At 42.9% G+C, this 17995-nt stretch overlaps 2 protein-coding genes across 3 annotated transcripts in view; one reads left to right on the top strand and one right to left on the bottom strand.

Annotated features, from left to right (window-relative positions):
• The window catches only part of ak3 (adenylate kinase 3), a 465380-nt gene that overhangs the window by 144504 nt on the left and 302881 nt on the right, over positions 1–17995 (bottom strand). The window lies entirely within an intron of this gene.
• The window catches only part of atp2a2b (ATPase sarcoplasmic/endoplasmic reticulum Ca2+ transporting 2b), a 28621-nt gene continuing 19888 nt past the window's right edge, over positions 9263–17995 (top strand). Inside the window, exons 1-7 of one of the 2 annotated variants that reach the window (XM_079524492.1) lie at positions 9263–9845; positions 9952–10167; positions 10662–10679; positions 12360–12442; positions 12545–12649; positions 13372–13510; positions 16630–16710. In XM_079524492.1, coding sequence (XP_079380618.1) covers positions 10047–10167; positions 10662–10679; positions 12360–12442; positions 12545–12649; positions 13372–13510; positions 16630–16710 — 547 coding nt within the window. In that variant the 5' untranslated portion in view covers positions 9263–9845; positions 9952–10046. Of the gene's footprint in view, positions 10168–10661; positions 10680–12359; positions 12443–12544; positions 12650–13371; positions 13511–16629; positions 16711–17995 lie in introns of both variants that reach the window. The other variant, XM_079524491.1, reaches the window with a different exon arrangement.

Genomic DNA, 17995 nt, shown 5'->3' with positions numbered 1-17995 from the left:
ATCGATGGTGAATCCAAGCTAATAGAAACGGCAGGCTTTCTTTTCCTGACGATAATAAAAATAAAATAAAATAAAAATCTTGTTAAAAAAATATCTGCCTAATGATGATGTCACTGGTGGACGGGTGTCCGAACTGCCCAAAGCCCTCCTATGAGACACAGACTGAGTAGGAAAAAATGGTGGTGTGTTATCATGAACATTAGTGAGGACCAATTATATGAAGAGATGTTGAAAAGTGGTGAAGTGGTCCTTTAACGCACCCCTCACCAACCTTACCAGAAAAGAACTAACCTCTCAAACAACTAAACTAACCACCATGGCAACGTGGCATGCATAAATCGCACCCCTCCCCATGGTTGACACCATATTGGGCAATGCTGGTGATGTCACGCTACACCATAGATTATATTTATAAGGTTCACCGACACCATATCATTATCCATTCCGTAGTTAGATATCAGTTGTTGAGCTTCGTTGGAAAGTAAAGTTAAACTTAATATTCAAAGATGGCTGAAGTTACAGCAGGCTTCAGCAAGGAGAAACTCATTGAATTCATCCACAAGTACTTCATGTTCGCCACTATTGCTGTGGTCTTTCTGGCAGGCATCGCCAGCCTGGGTGTGGGTATCTGGATGAAGGTGGACGGTGACTTCATGCATGACTCCATCAAAGGAATTGCGGGTAAACCTCATCCGCGATTCAATTTCCTCCTGAACTTGAGCTACTTGCTGCTGCTTCTGGGTGTGGCCCTGCTCATTATTGGTTTCCTGGGCTGTGTCGGAGTTATCAAGGAATGCAGTCGCACAGTTCTCGTCTTCACTGGCATGGTGTCGATGATGTTCGTAGCCAAGGTAGTCGGAATACTGATCTTAGGTGTGTATACACCGCCAGAACACCAAATGGATTTTGATATGTTAGGCGACTTACGAGAAGTCGTAAAGACGAAGCTAGCAGAATATAAGGTGTTTGACGAATCAAAAGGTGATCATCCTGACCTTGCTTTTACAAAAGCGTGGAATGACGTTATGGAAGAATATGAATGCTGTGGATTCGACGACTACAAAGACTTCAACGGGTCTAAGTTTTACCATGACTTTAGACATGACGATTCAGAAGAAGAAATGTTCACAGAGTATTGTTGCTATGAACCCATCTCTTCATTCAACTCCAGATCCGGAATAATGAATGTACCAACTTGTCCACTCGATAAGTGTGAGATTGATAGACATATAATGGACGGTGAATATATCAACGAATGTGACGAGCATGAAGAAGGTGAAGATCATGAAGAAGGCTGTACGGAAGTTAACAATAATGTAAGTAGTAATTATCCACGATTGGATATAAGCGGCTGCAGTTCTCAGATACAAAAACGGATTCATAACAACTTTGGGGACATTCAAATAGTGGCCATATGCATCACGGCTCTGGAGCTTTGTGCCATGGTTTTCTCCATGACGATCTATCTCAAAATAAGGGCAAAGAGAAAAGAGCTAGACTAATAAGACAAATGGAGAATTGCAATTCTTTGGAAGTATGCAGGTATAGATAGGCCATCACAGACCTGTTGTTGCTCCTTCTCGTGTGGCTGAACGCCACGTCCCTCTAAGAAGTTAGTCGCCGACCACACGGGGCCACGAAACTAGTTAACAAGCCGGAGTCTCGTTCGATATCGGAATCAACCAGACAAATCACTCCACCAACTAGGAACGGCCATGCACCACCACCCACAGAATCGAGAAAGAGCTATACTTTATACTGGAGGGCTGGAAGAGGACTCTTATTATGAAGAAAGGCATCATTGTTGGACTCGAACAGTTAACATTTTGTGAAATAATTGGAAATGAATTACACAATTATTATATTCTATTTTTATTTAAGTGTTGCCAATATTGCCTTTCATGAATGTCGATACAATATTTATTTATTTATGTATTTATTTGTTTGTTTGTTTGTTTATGTATTTAGTTAGTTAGTTAGTTAGTTAGTTATTTGTTTGTTTGTTGAGATTGAAACATGATCACACATGTTAATGGTTGTTGTGCATTAAACCTAGATTGAACAAGAACAATAATTCAGAAACGTTCCCTAAAGGAAAAAGAAGAGCTGCTGCATATGACATTTTTAAGCATTTTAGAATCACCATCACCATCTAAACGTCAGCAGTTCTATGTTCACACTATAACCATGCAGTTTGAATGATGTATTATAGGAGGTGGAGAGGCAGAACTCTGACGATGCAAAGCTGAATTGGAACGTGGCCAAAGAGTCCGGTTGGAGCAACAACAGCAGCGTGGATGTGGATGTCTCTTTGGATGATGACTTTTTCACCATTAATGCTTGGAACATGGCATGGTTGAGGGTAGGGCTGTGACAATGTTTGCATAATTACTGCAATACTAAAGCTCTGCAGGTCCCATAGCCTTAAGGACTTCCCCTTAAGGAGAAGTTCCCCTTAAGCTATGGACCAGAGCTACCGCAAGGTTATGTAATACATAGCCTACCCTGGATTTGAGGTCATTACCAGAATATGTTTTGTTAGTATTTTTATTTTATTTATTTTCTTCTTTCCTTCATTTATTGAGGCCTGTATTCAGCTGTAGATTTTAACACATTAGCTGAACATTAAATTTCCATAGAGCACCGAAGTCCTGACGTCACTGTCAGTAGAGGGCGTCAGTCCCCAGGTTCGTGTACTTTTTATTTGCATTGTAATGTCCATAGGGGGATTTTAGATCGCCTCATATAAGAACTGTGTTTGAAAAATAAACCGATCACCCCGGCCTTTTCACTCATATGGATATGAAGCATCGACTGAAGGTGGAAATGTACAAATATACCCAAAGAGTAACAAAATGAGTCAAACAACCCAGAGACTACATTTCCGGGTAGGCGGGTGGCTGCATCTGCCCGTCGCACAACAGAAACGGAATATTAATTACGTTTATTTTTTTTATTGATATTTAATGTTTCGTGGTTAGTACGAGTCGAGTCACCACCAGCTGAGCTTACGTCAACGAGGAATCTCAGGAACGCAATGTGTTGACAGCTGGGCGTGACGTATTTTAGCAGCGACATTGCCTTCATATGTAGTTTCAAGGCTTTTGCGGCCACATTAATTCCATTTTCTCCAGAAACTGGCTGTATCAAATATGAATGGACATCATTAACGATGCACAGCCACTCCCCTGACAGAAAGGCCGGGGTGGTCGGTTTATTTTTCAAACACAGTTCTTATATGAAGCGACCTAAAATCGCCCTATGGAGATTTCACTGCAAATAAAAAAGTATTTATTTCTACTGAAAGTGACGTCAGACTTCGGTGCTCTATAGACAATGAATGGAGAATGTACATCATATGTGGACGAGCAAATCGGCAATTGTTGTCGTACACAAAATTGACAATGCATGGATGATGTACGATGATAAGAGTACCCCTCACTTCATACAGGTGTGATTTATTTTATCAATTGTATTATTATACAATGGGGCAACTGTGGCTCAAGAGGAGAGCAGGTCGTCCAATGATCCATGGGTCGGTGGTTCGAATCCCGGCTCCTCCTGTCTACACGTCGAAGTGTCCTTGGGCAAGACACTGAACCCCAAATTTCTCCCGATGTGCTGGTTGGTACCTTGCATGGCTTCCGCCGCAATCGGTGTATGAATGTGTGTGTGAATGGGTGAATGTAATGCACAATCTATGTAAAGCGCCTTGGATAAAGGCGCTATATAAATGCACCATTTACCATTTTATTATTTTCTTCTATTACTGGTGAAAGTTACAGAATTACATAATGTTGTGTCATATGAAATATAATATAAGCTATACCATATGAACAGGTTTCTACCATAAACACCTGTTCAGGAGTTTATAGTAAACACTTTTCATCTGATTGAGGAGCTTCGAGATGGAACACGCTGTCCTCAGTTCTGCTTCCCCCTAAATAGGGATCCCACAGTGGCGTCCTCAGTTCTGCTTCCCCCTGAATAGGGGTCCCACAGTGGTGGGCAAGGACTGCTTTGCCCCCTTGTTAACCCCCTCACCGATTTTTATTTTTTATTTATTTCATTGTTTTGGGGCCAAAAGCTCTCTGTCTACCGAGCAATCTTCGTTCCTACCCTCACCTATGGTCATGAAGCGTGGGTCATGACCGAAAGAATAAGGTTGCGAATACAAGCAGCCGAAATGAGTTTTCTTCGACGGGTGGCTGGCATCTCCCTTAGAGATATGGTGAGGAGTTCAGTCACACGGGAGAGACTCGGAGTAGAGCCGCTGCTTCTTCGCCTGGAAAGGAGACAGCTTAGGTGGTTCGGTTATATCTGGTTAGGATGCCTCTCGGGCGTCTGCCTAGGGAGGTCCTTGAGGCATGTCCCACTGGGAGGAGACCCCGGGGAAGTTCCAGACCCACAGGAACGCACCCAGGGTGCCGGGCCGGTTCCGGCGAGCCGCCCCACGTCCGAAACGGTAGAGAAATTACAGAGTTACCATGTGGGGGTCCTTTCTTTTCTTTCTTTCTTTCTTTCTTTCTTTCTTTCTTTCTTGAAGATGAAATTTAGGGGGCATTTGTTCTCTATTCATTTTTGCCCTCTAATAGACTTTGAGACATTAAAGCTGACAGACACCAAGGACAGACAGGGACGAAAACAATTTCTGGTCCAATTCGGCTGCCTGGCTGTGGTGGCCAATATCACTATTACACTATTAGCAATATCTACTACTACTTTCTGGGCCGGCATTTGTTCTATATATTTTTCTTCTCTCTAATATACTTTGAGACATTATGCACTTTGATCAGACAGACACATGGTCGGACATACAGGGGCGAAAAATAATGTATGGCCTTCGGCTGCCTGGCCTATAGTAAACTTGAAGTGCAAAAGAATAATGAATTGTCCCCCAGGCCGAAGGTGTCTCTGTGTGTCAGCTCCGTCTGTGAACAGCTAATCTCCGGCACCATTAATTTGATTGCAGCGAAACTGTGCACACACACTCCCTGGATGCCACCAGGAGGCCGATTATTATTTTTTAAACACATTTTTTGACAGTACAGATTTTGGCCAAACATCACAGAAATTGGTACATAGTGGCCCGCCCTCATTTATCAATGGAGTGTACAAACAATCTTATTTTTTAGCCCAGGGGTTACCTTACGCCCACGTCCATGTGGGATTTATCAAGCAATCCTATTCCTATACAGCCGATCCTAGCGTACATTTGGTCTGTCCTTTGATAAATCTCATGGCTGAAACCGACCGCCATTTACACGCCCTTAAATATTGAAACGCCCTGATTTTACGACATGAACAACCGGAATATGACCAAACAACGTTTGGAAAGCCAATAAGAGTTTTTCTCTCGCTGCCTGCAAGCCCAATTGTTGTCGTTGCCAGTAGGATTACCATGTAATCCGTGTGCTACATGAATCACAGTCACATCATCGTCATGAATAGAATTAGATTTAGTAGAGTCACAAACTGAGGTTCTGTGACCATCCTCTGGCAAGGATGTTTTGATGATTGATTTGACCTCTGGACCCTTTATAAAAGATTTAGCCCCCATGTCCCTCGCAAAAAAATCCCAGCATTTTTTGCTAGAGGGCCAAATTCAAAATGACGCCCGGCACCATCTCTGAAAATGAACTTTTGATCCAGCTAGATGACCTAGAATCATGAACGAAGGCACTTTTTTTTACAAGTCAACCATGAGGATTCCAAATATGACACCACTTTAATCATAAGACCTTGTTTTGACCCAGAAATTCAAGATGGCAGCCATCCAGTATAGTGGAAAACTTAACTTTTGAAGAGGAAATAATTGATTTATTATGTGGGGTTTGTAATTTTTACAGACCCAAACCATATATCAATCTGAATCAGAGCATTTTGTGTCACTGGTTTCTGAATAATCACATTCAGATGACTCCACCCTCCTCCTCTGTGCATCATCATCATCAACCTTCCTGCTCCTCCTCATTCTCAACTTCCTCGTCCTCTTCAACGGGCCCTGGTGCAGGTAGGTTTGTTGGGAGAGCAGGCTGCATGTGGCGGACAGGACAACAGCGACCACCCACCAACTCCCAACCATGTCCGAGTGGCGAGGGGTGGTGCTTCAGTTTGGGGTGGTGCACTAGATACGGCAAGTATAGTTGGCGCGGAGGCAGTGTTGGCATAGGCTATCTGCATCTGGAGGGAGACGGATACATGATTTTTGTCTTCATTATCTTCCACAGCACAGACTTAATTCAGCCATGGTCTGCTACTCTTCTTGTCCCCATAGATCACCTGTCTCGTGAATGCAAAGAGCTCTTGTTCCACCTCCTTCTCAAGGTCAAGGCTGGCTATCTCCACACCGTGAGAGCTGCTACCGTGCCACAGAGCTCTTTGCCACATTGTCACGGATGATTTTCCTTTGCCATAGAAACCTGAGTTGTGCTTTTAATTTAATTGTATTGTGATTTTAATTTATACCTTTTCTAGTCTGTTCTACTTTCTTTGTATACATTTATGAAACATCTTCATGTGAAAACTTAAAAATTCAATAAAATATTATTATTTAAAAAATAAATAAAGCTGAGCTGGCATCACAGCCAGCAGTGTAACTGCACAATGCCATCTCTTCTGTCAGCAGGCCATGGCAGAGGACTGTATGTCTCTTTGTTTCTCTTGGTACTTGGTAATCAAGGTACTTTATTTAGGTTTTTAACTTTTCTAAATAAAGTACCTTGATTGTTATCCACCCTCTCCCCATTTTTAACCTTTTTAAGTGCTCGGATCGCCGCCTTTTGTTTTCAAGTGAAATGCTTTATTGGGTCGTCCACTCACAGTTGACAGTTTTTTGTATTGAGTTGTGCTTGAAATGTACTGTAATTCTGCAAACTGTTAATAAATACTTCAATCAATCAATCAAATCAGATTTTTCTTATTCCATTCCAAATGGCTATGACTGCAGTCCAAATTTCACTGGCCTGGGTAGCCATTGATTGATTGAAGTATTTATTAACAGTTTGCAGAATTACAGTACAATAGAAGAGGGTCCACCTTGTTCAATTCATCAAAACATTTAGAGACGTACAAATATACACTTCTATAAAGCCAAAGAGCAGAACAGGAATTCATCATAAAGGAGGTAAAAAGGGAAAAGAAACATATACAGTGAGGGGACACATTTTTACGGGGGCCAGTTTCGAATTGCAGCCGTCCATAGGTGCCCTTTGAGAGCGGATTTGAAGGAGTCAAGGGATTTGCAGATCCCGAAAAGAACTTAGTCCCTTGTTTGTGCCGAATCTGGGTTGCACATGGTTTGTTGCACTCCCTCTGGTGTTGTGGGTGTGGACTTAAGGAAGTATTTGGACAGGTACATGGGTATGTCGGTGGTGTATCGAATCTTGTGGACCAGACCCATTGCAAGATGCTGTACTCTGTCTTCGACCCTAAGCCATTCCAGCCTGTCAAAGTGGGCAGGGGTGAGGTGGGTTCGGGGGGTGAGGCCAAGTAGGAGCCTGATAAGTTTGTTTTGGGAAGTCAGCCTTGATTTAAGGGCCTTTGAGGTGCTGTGGTACCAATTGCATAGTCGAAGAAACCTTGTACGAGGGCTCCTGTTAGGGTCTTCAAGGTGTTTTTGTTGACCAGTGAGGAGATCCTGTAAAGGAATCTTGTTCTTTGGTTGACTTTTTTGATTACGTTGGTGGCCATTTTATCACCGGAAAGATTAGCCTCCAGGATGGAACCTAGGTAGGTAATTTCATCTTTTTGTGTGATAATATTGTCACCCACTCTAACCAGGAAGCCATCTGCCTTGCTGAGATTACTATTAGATCCAAAGAGAATTGATTCCGTTTTTCCCAGGTGTAAAGATAGTTTGTTATCGCGAGCCAGGTGCAGATTCTACCGAGTTCAGAGCTTAGGGCCTTTTCAACCTGCAGTTTGTTCCTGTCCGAGACCAGCAGTGCTGAGTCATCTGCGAACAGGAACAAGTTCCAGTCACAAGCTGATGTCATGTCGTTTACATATATTAGGAACAGTGAAGGCCCTAGTATGCTTCCTTGTGGAACGCCACAGCTCACTGGGAGGGGAGGGAACAGTGTTCCGTTCACCTCCACCATCTGTTCTCTCCCCACCAGGTAGAAATGCATCCAGCTCACTGATGTGCTATCAAAACCAATTGCTTTTAGCTTGTTAACCAGTATGGAGTGGTTGACGGTGTCAAAAGTCTTTTGGAGGTCCAGCATGACCATGCCACAGTATTTGCCAGCATCCACCTCGTGTTTGATGTGGTCGCTCAAATAGAGAAGGCATGTGTCAGTGGAGTGGGATGTTCTGAAACCAGATTGGAACTCGTACATTCATTTATTTGTGGAAAGATACTTTTCAACCTGTTCATAGACTATTTTTTCCATCACTTTCGAGATGGAGCTTAGAATAGAAATAGGGCGGTAGTTGCCGGGGTCTAATTTACTCCCTTTCTTGTGCAGGGGGGTTACTTTGGCCAGTCTGAAATCTTGGGGGACCTGTCCCTGTTTGATGGAGATGTTTACTATGTGGGTGATGATGATTGGAGCTATAGAGATGGTCATACTAGCCAAGCCGGAATTTAATTTAATTTGTGGAATGATGCATTCGGTGTGAGTCGTGTGACTGTGCTTCAGGAGCGGCCGTTCCTGCCTGGCGGTGATAGAAGGAGCTGAGCCGCTGAGATGACAGCCAAATTCCAATACCCTAAATCTTGGCCACTCGCCCTCACTCACACTCGATCGCTCCAGCATGGCAGTGTTATGGTGAAATTGGTGACCTGCCAATCACTTCACATATTAACTTACAAAATACCGCTATGCTGAACTCTCTGCTAATAAACAAACTGCAATGATTTACATTAGGACACTGACGTTATTATGTGATTTTCTACACCCACCCACTAGTAGTCAAGTCACTACAGTACAGTACACGATTGTCACATATTTCAGCAGGTCACCAATTCCACCGTAACACACCGCCATGCTGGAGTGACCGAGGTGTGAGTGAGGCGAGTGGCCGAGATTTTGGGTCCCTTAAAAAAATTAAAACTAGCTCCCGCTCGCCACTCGCTCTAGTCTACACTCTACAATACATACACACTTCCACTCGGTTTGAGAGCATAGATATACATATAACAGAGACGGCACCGGCGTCCGGGATTCCCCACCCAATGTCCCAACTCTATGTCCATAGCGCGAGCGAGCGTAAAAGAGAATAGGATTTCCGGGTGTTTCCAACCAATGAGCAGATTCCACATGCGGACACTGAACAAACGATTGGTGTCGATGATGATGATGATGAAGAAGACCGGTGGTGGTGGTGATTCCATTCCGCAGCAGCAGCCAGCCTGAAGTGAACGGAGGATTGACAGCTTGCCCCTGCAACTCTTAAAACACACACTACTACTGATTCGTCTAAAATAAGATTCACTTAAAAAAGTGCTCTCGCTTGGAATATCGGAGGAAGAATACAAAACGTTTTTTTTAGTGTCGGCTTTTTTTAAGTGTCGGTTGTTAACATTCGTTTTTGGAGCATTACATATCTCTTGACTGAATTGAACTGACTGCGGACCCGATCGACCGACCCGGCGAATCTCCAACGGACAGAACACCGAGGAGGGCAACGGTCTGGTTTGGGTATAAACTCAGCTAGCTTATGCTAGCCTGTTAGCATTCACGCCACCGCTATACTACTACATCACTTGTCATTCATCATGGCTGGGCCGACGGGCACATAACCTGGCACTATAGCAACGTGTGTACTCACCCGGTTGTCATCATTCACCGGCACCGCATTGTCAAAAAAGATTATTTAAAAGTTATCCGTTTTTTTAGGTAAGAAGTTTAAGAGTAGAGTTATAGGGCTTTTCTTTTCTTTTCTTATCTTTTTTTTTTTTTTTTTTTAATGACTTTTTATAAAAGTTATCAGTTTTCTTTTTAGGTAAGAAGTTTGTAAGAGTAGAGGTATAGGGCATAGACTATAGTGGGAAAGAAGTGGTGTCCTCAAGTGGCCGCTCGCCTCCCTCACCACCAACCATGGACAACAAGGCACACACGAAGACGGTGGAAGAAGTCTATGGCTTCTTTAACGTGAATGAAAGCACCGGCCTGGGCTTGGACCAAGTAAAGAAACAGCGAGAGAAGTATGGCCCTAACGGTAAGAGACAACGTGTTGTATACTACTACTAGGCACTCTCTTATATCCATCATGGCCTGCCCTGTTCTGTTTGCCTATGGTTGTGTTTCTTGTCTGGCCTTCCTTCAATTCAGCCCGTGGTGCGTGTGACTGTTAACTGTAACGGACACGCATCAACCGATTAGAAAGACATTTTGATGTATCATCATGACGACGTCACCACCTGTAATGCCGAAATTAACGAGCAGAAGAGACAGGACGACGTTAATTTGGCCAAATAAAACTTTTGTGACGGGTCCCGGCACGACGCACACGCTTACTTTCCACACGCATTATAAAAGGGGCATATACGTTATTATTATTGTTTAAATTGTCTCTCTCACACACACACACACACACACAGTGTCACACACACACACACACACCATTTAAGGCATAATGGTGTAGCTTGTGTTTTGACATAATGTCTTGTTCCTCTCTCCTTTTGATTGTGGTGTCTTTGGGATGGATTGCAGAATTACCAGCTGAGGAGGGTAAGTGAAACTTAACGTCTTCTGTTTTAGGTTTAGAGCTAAATCTTGACCCCTATTGGGGTTTCCAAATGGACTCTGTCTAAAAGTTTGAGAAGCACTGGTATTGGGGGGTGGCACAGTCTGTAGTGCTGTCGCCTCACAGCTAGAAGGTCCTGGGTTCGATTCCCACTGGGGACACTCCTCTGCGTCATCGGTGCCCATACCCGAGGCGGGGTTGGCAAAAGGGCCTTTCTGTGTGGAGTTTGCATGTTCTCCCCGTGTCCCCTAGGGTAGGTACCCTCACAAAAAACATGCAGTAATCCTGGTCTCTAAACTACCTTCTCCTGGCCAGCCGGGACGTCTGATGGAGGGGAAAGGAACTGGTCGGAATAACGTGTTCCTTCCACGCGCTACGTCCAACCGGGGAAACTCCCCCCTGTCAGGTGAAAAGAAGCAGCTTGGACTCCTCATGCATAGAAGGAAGCATGAGGTCAGTCCGCTGCTCTCTCCAGGTTGGCAGAGAGAGTGTATAGAACCCAGGATTACATTTGATAATTGACACTGGGTGAAAAAATGTGTTGTAAAATCGTGGCATAAAAAAAAGAGAGGCACTGGTATTGTAATAGCATACGAAGCAGTCCAACAGTGTGATGAGAACCGGTTCCAAATACGATGGAACCGATTCCGGTTCCTCTGGATCCCAACCCTAGCTGCAACAAATGAATGCTGTAGAAGGTCTATTTTTGGAGAAGATATTTATTTGGCGTATAGATATAAAAAAAAAAAGGAGGGGGGCAAATACAGGCCCCCCGGGGACCCAGGTTATCCAAGAATATATGGTTTAACCCATGCTGGGCGGGAACCCCTTTTGGTGTTTTAAGCATTATATGTTACACTTAAGCTAAAATAGCAGATCTACAAGCTCATAGCTGCCGCGCTACGAGCTTGTAGGTCTGCTATTTTTGAGAAATCGTGAAAATGTGTTGCAAATCTTTGAATATATATTCTTTCAGACTCAGAGCGAGCGTTTTTAACTCGAATATTTACTTATGGGGTCCCTGGAACAACATATTTTCAGATGCGGGTCAGCGGCCAATTACATATATTTTTGGGGGTCCTTGACATGAAAATGTTTGAGAACGACTGACATAGAAACATGGGGTTTTTCAGAAAACTGTCAGGATTTAGAGCAGGGTTTTGGAATAGGGAGAAATTATGACAGGCAGTTTCTGCTGTCAAAATATGTCCCGCCCGTATTTAACTTAAACGCCCAATGCATTCTCAATGGCAATATCACAAACTTTGGCATGCTACTAGTCCTACATACTTACACCTAGAAACCCCATTCAAACCTATTTAGGTTCATTTTACGGTGAACATGGTTTGCCTGAAAATAAATCTTTGAAATGTTTCATAGTTTTAGAAATGTAGTGCTTTCAAATTTGAGAAATTCACAATGGGGCTCAATGGCAGATATTGGCACGTCAAAAAAGCACTTTCACCTAGAAACTCCATTCACACTTTTTATAATTCAGCTTACTGTGGAGACACATGCTGGAACTTAAACGCCCAATGCATTCTCAATAGAGGAAGACATTTGTAGAATCGTCCTCGGGCCTAAATGGGTTAAGTGCTTTAGTCGTTTTCTAAAAGAATACACGCATGTGCATGTTCTGAGTACAGTAAATCTCCATTCTTTAGGTAAATCTCTCTGGGAGCTGGTGATGGAACAGTTTGAAGATTTACTCGTGAGAATACTTCTTCTCGCCGCCTGCATATCCTTTGTGAGTATTAACGTCTGTTTGAAATGCTATACTTGTTGATTATGGAGTGAATATTTATCAAGACCGGTCGCAAGATATGAGATGTTCCCATTTTGTGTGCAGGTGCTGGCCTGGTTTGATGACGGAGACTCGACCATCACAGCATTCGTAGAGCCTTTTGTTATCCTACTGATTCTCATAGCGAATGCCATTGTGGGAGTTTGGCAGGTAAAAGCATTAAGCTTATCTAAATAACTAATTTTTTAAAGATACATGATGGTTAAGGGTGGCACCACTTGACATTTTAAATTCTAATCAACTGCGTCACATCGCAATATATCTCACCATTTGGACTAGTTACTACCAATGTTGCGTCATTACACACGCACACACACGCACACGCACACGCACACACACACGCATGCACACTAGCCCTCATGCTGTCACTAGTGTAGCTATCCGATCGGACGCACTGCAAAATGAGAAGAATCGCAACAAATGCTTTCCATCACCTAAAAATGTAAACTACCGTCCCAGGCTCCAAAACACCATATCTTACATATAAAAGTTTCTTTAGCCTCATGTACTTCTTCTACACAACTCCGGCATATTATTTGGAGTGGAGTTATATGGCAAGCTTCCCATACCGTATTACCCGTAATATGGGGGCGGTGTTGACCAGAGTAATCTAGTAAGAGAGTGTTCGACACGCCGTGAAGCGGGTGCCTATATGGGCTATAGTTCCAAAACATTGGAACTATCCCATTGAGATTGAATGAGCATTGTTACAATTATGGGAGTCAACGCTATAGTGACGCCACTCTTACTAGATTACTCTGGTGTTGACGTGCAGCCCCACTGGCCAATGAGGCGTCTACCTACCTGCGGGCTATTTATGTCTATGGTTTACTCCTGTGCCACCTTTTTTTGTTTGTTTCCTAACCGTTCAGGAGCGAAATGCAGAGAATGCTATTGAAGCACTCAAGGAGTACGAACCGGAGATGGGGAAAGTGTACCGCCAGGACCGAAAGAGTGTCCAGAGGATCAAAGCCAGGGACATCGTGCCTGGAGACATCGTGGAGGTGGCTGGTAAGATGCGTGATTGTGTGGGAAGAAAAGTTGAACAAATGAACAAGTAAAAAGAAAATAATGTGGTGCAGTATAGACTAGAGGCCCCACAAAATGTGATTTAAATCTTGCTTTGTAAAATGGAAAATACGCCCCTCTTGAGAACTTTGGAAGCAAGTTATAGCCTGTAACTGAATTGTGAAAAATTGGATAATGTAGTGATTTGTGTGAAGCCGGAATGTCTTCCTCGGCCTACTGGGCTCTGGCAGTGTGCGTAGACGCTGTTTCTCAAGTGGAGTTAATCCCTACTCTTATATGCCATTTTAATCAATAGATTAATGAGGACTGAATGGCTGGTGATGAAGAGAAAAATAGATGTATTCTATTTCCTGACTGCGCTCTTTTCTTCTTTTTTTTCTTTTCTTTTTTACAATTCCCCCCCCCCCCCCCCCCACACACACACACACCACTCCAGCTGAGCAGCATATGTTCTACAACTGATCAAAATAGTTTTCCCATTTTTGGATATGTTCGCAGGTCTCATCTAATCCCCCCTCTCTCCTCATTCTTCCCTCCTTTTCTTCCTCCTCAGAGAAGGGCAATGTGGAGGGGGGGGGGGGGGGGGGGGCTGTGTGTGTGTGTGTGTGTGTGTGTGGGGGGGGGCGGGGGGGGGGGGGGGGTGAAGTTTACATTTCTGTCACCAATCTCTGCTCTCTGCGTGGGTATCCGTTTGAGGCCTCCGGTTCATAGCTTTGTTTTTTTATCTTCACTTTTCGTGTGTGTGTGTGTGTGTCATTTGTCGCAGTTTTTGCGTTTCTTATTTATTTCTATGGCGATTCACAAAAGGTCAACCAACCAACACTGGCTTCTCTCCAGATGCATAGTTGGCACTGATTTCTTGTGGACGTGTAGACTAAGGATAATAGAAGAAAACATGCTTAAAATAGAAGCAATGTTTTTTTTGCCAATTGCCTTTGGAATGTCTGTTCAGGAACTTCAGGTATGATAGATGAAAAGTGACGACATTCTACCAAAGTAAAGTAAAACTATCAGTGTAAAGGTGAGGTTCCACTTGACTACAGCTATAATACTGCCCCTGAACTGTTACTTTGCTTCCAGTGAGGCCATCCAGCTGCAATGTTGCTCTTATCATTCCATTCATCTTCCCAGACTGGATGCAAATTGCATTTGAAAAACCTGCCCTGGCCTCTTTGATACCCTCTTAGCCGTAGATAATAAATGTCAGTGGCTTTAATAGCCCCCTCCTGCTTGTCCACTTTCTGCACCACAAAGATTTGTTTGGAAAATTGAGGGGGATGTTTACATTTAACATTTGTTTTACTAGGAATTACCAAAGCCTTCTTCTGTTGGTGGAAAGAATGAGCCGCAATCTATTCCTGTGCAGGAGCCGAGTGGAACTTTAATAACTTTTGATGCATGACTCTTTCAGCTGCTCTACAGCAAATACGTTGGTCTTTGATTATTTTATTGCTCTCAAGAACTATGAGTTGGATTAACTTTTGTTTCTTGTGCCAAGTCAAGTGAAGATTTGCAAGTGCGTGTATTGCCGGGTGCCCACAGTTGTGTCTTCCACATTTTGTCTTACTTTCTAGATAAAAGGATGGTCCAACATGCTCTCTTCTATGGCATTTGTGTTGGGGTATATAATGTGTTCCATACAAGGCCGCTGGGTCGCAAAACAAATTTCAGTGACAATAAAGGGGAGCGTACCTATGTTCCCCACCATGCAAAATAGGTTATTTGTTCCCCACTTAGAATAAACCTAAAGCAAAGCAAAGTTACTATATTTACCCAGGGTATCTGGGCTAAGCTCAATAACTTGTTTCCAGCCAGGCCCTGCTCATAGAACATTTCATGGTAGTGGTTCAATGCCTTGCTCAAGGGCACTTCAGCGGTGGTAATTTTAACGTGTCGGACCGCTGATTCGAACTGGCGACCTTCCGGTATCAAGACCGCTCCGCAATCCGTTCGGCCACCTAACCTAGTAATTCTAGTAAGACTAAAGGTATTTTAGCAACTTAGTGTTACTTTTAGTAGCAAATTCTGATTTAAGCTCAGTCTTTGAACAATCCATTGAACTTTAGGGCTGCCTAGGCTACTTAAACTATCTAGTCTTAGCCAACTAAAAATGAACACTGGCATACAATAAACTAAAACATAATTACTCAGACTCTTCAACAAAGATGGCAAAAGCAAACAATTGTTCTGTACTTATACATACAATTGTATAGTACAAAACACTGAAGTCCTTAAACCAGAAACCTAGCGCCTAAACCCTAAGGTAAGTGGGGAACATAGAACCTGGGGAACATAGGGATGACCCCCAATAAAGTACTTAAAGGACAACTTTAGTTTTTTTCAATCAAGGTTCATGTTTTAGGATGTTATTAGAGAAAGTAAAAGATGAGTTATTTTTTTTTCATTTGCTACTTTCTTTCGTTTTAGGGATTTTAGCTGTTTTTGACAGGGGGCGGGTGCATTCGAGCATGGGGGCTAAATATGTATTTTTTTACAAAATATTATGGCGATTTCTTTTTTAATTATTTACTATAGTCCTAATAAACCCCAGGAAATTACACCTGGCCACAAACAAATCACAGGATCTACTGCTTGTGTACATTGTGTGTCAAAGGCTCAATGTCAGTTTGACACATTCAGTAGATCTCGTGATCATTTGTGGCCAGATGAAATTTCCTGGGGTTTATTAGGACTATAGTAAATAATTAAAAAATAAATCGCTATAAAATGTTGTAAAAAAATACATATTTAGCCCCATGCTCGAATGCCCCCGCCCCCTGTGAAAAACAGCTAAAATCCTTAAAAAGAAAGAAAGCAGCAAATGAAAAAAAAAGAATAACACTCATCTTTTACTTTCTCTAATAACATCCTAAAACATGAACCTTGGTTGAAAAAAACTAAAGTTGTCCTTTAACTATATCATATAATTTGCATTTATTAGTCTCATATTCACAGGCCCAATAGAGATGTATAATAATAACCCTAATTAAATAACAGAAGTATTCACTCCTCTGCAATCGACTTGACTCACAGACCCCTTTTTTAATATGGTCACATGATATTAAATCATCTCCCCTTCGTTGTGTTGTTTATGTCTACAGTTGGTGATAAAGTGCCTGCGGACATTCGACTTACGTCTATAAAGTCCACAACACTACGGGTTGACCAATCAATTCTCACAGGTAAGACTTCAAATCAGTTGTTATGGAATGGCTCTCTTAACCCATTTTGGGGCGGGAACACCAAAAGGGGTTCCAAGCATTATGTTATGCTTTAGCTATTGAAAAATAGCAGATCTACAAGCTCATAGCGCGGCACTCGGTGCCGCGCTATGAGCTTGTACCGTAGGTCTGCTATTTTTGAAAAATCGTGAAAATGTGGCCCAAATGTTTGAATATATTCTTTCAGAGCATTCGTTTTTAGCTCAAGTTTTTCAGAAAACTGTCAGGATTTAGGAGGCATTTGTAGAATCGTTCCCAGGTCAAAATGGGTTAACCCATTTAGGCCTGACATCTGAAAATATGTTGTTGTTCCAGGGCAGGCTCCCGGCACTTCTATTTTTTTAAATGTTTTTTTTTTTGTGGCTTTCGCCTTCATTTTATCTATTTTATGGAGGGACAGACAGTAGGCTGACAGGAAATGGGGAGAGAGATGGGGGGGAAGACATGCAGTAAAGGCCGTCGGGATTGGGAGTCGAACCCGCGGCACACTGCCAGACTGGATTACCAGCCAAGGTGCCTGGACCACTGAGCCATGGCCCAGGCCGGCACTTCTATTTTGAAAGAAATCCCGGCGCTGATTGTGTTGTGTATTTTTCAGGCAGTTCACCACTTAAACCAATACTTAAATCAATACTTGTGCTCTTTTGGTGGTCCCCTGGGCCTGTAGTAACTCAGAGGACCCCTTACATTACCCCCAGTGTCTCCAAGGATGGCACAGGGAGGAGAAGGAAACAACACCCTCTCCTCCTCGTAGCATTTGTCCCCATGCATATTCATGACGTCCATTGTAATTGGACACAGTGGTATCATGGTGTTTTCTTTCCACTGGTACCACGGCGTGGCACTGCGTTCTACGAGCATGACACCACTGATTGGACATAATTATGGACGAGGCCGAGTGTGATTGAGGAAGCAAATATGTCTGAAAGAGTGTGTAATGTGCTGTACTGTAGGGGGACTTGAATATGGGTTTTATATGAATCTCGTCCTTAAAGGGGCATTCCACCAATTTTCAACATTTTACTATGTCATTAATATACCTTAGAGCTGTTGTGTGGAAATAATAAAAAAGTCCCCCCATTCTGTGTTTCCTAGAACTAGAGGTCTGAATTCTTTCCATACTTACAGTTCGAGGAAACACATAATGGGGGGACTTTTTTATTATTTCCACACAACCGCTCTAAGGTATATTAATGACATAGTAAAATGTTGAAAATGGGTGGTTTCCCCTTTAAATCTCGTCAAG

The sequence above is a fragment of the Electrona antarctica genome (genome assembly GCF_951216825.1).
Source record: "Electrona antarctica genome assembly, chromosome: 16".
Lineage (NCBI taxonomy): Eukaryota > Metazoa > Chordata > Actinopteri > Myctophiformes > Myctophidae > Electrona > Electrona antarctica.
The sequence above is the reverse complement of the archived record's forward strand: the minus strand, read 5'-3'. Positions and strand labels throughout refer to the sequence as shown.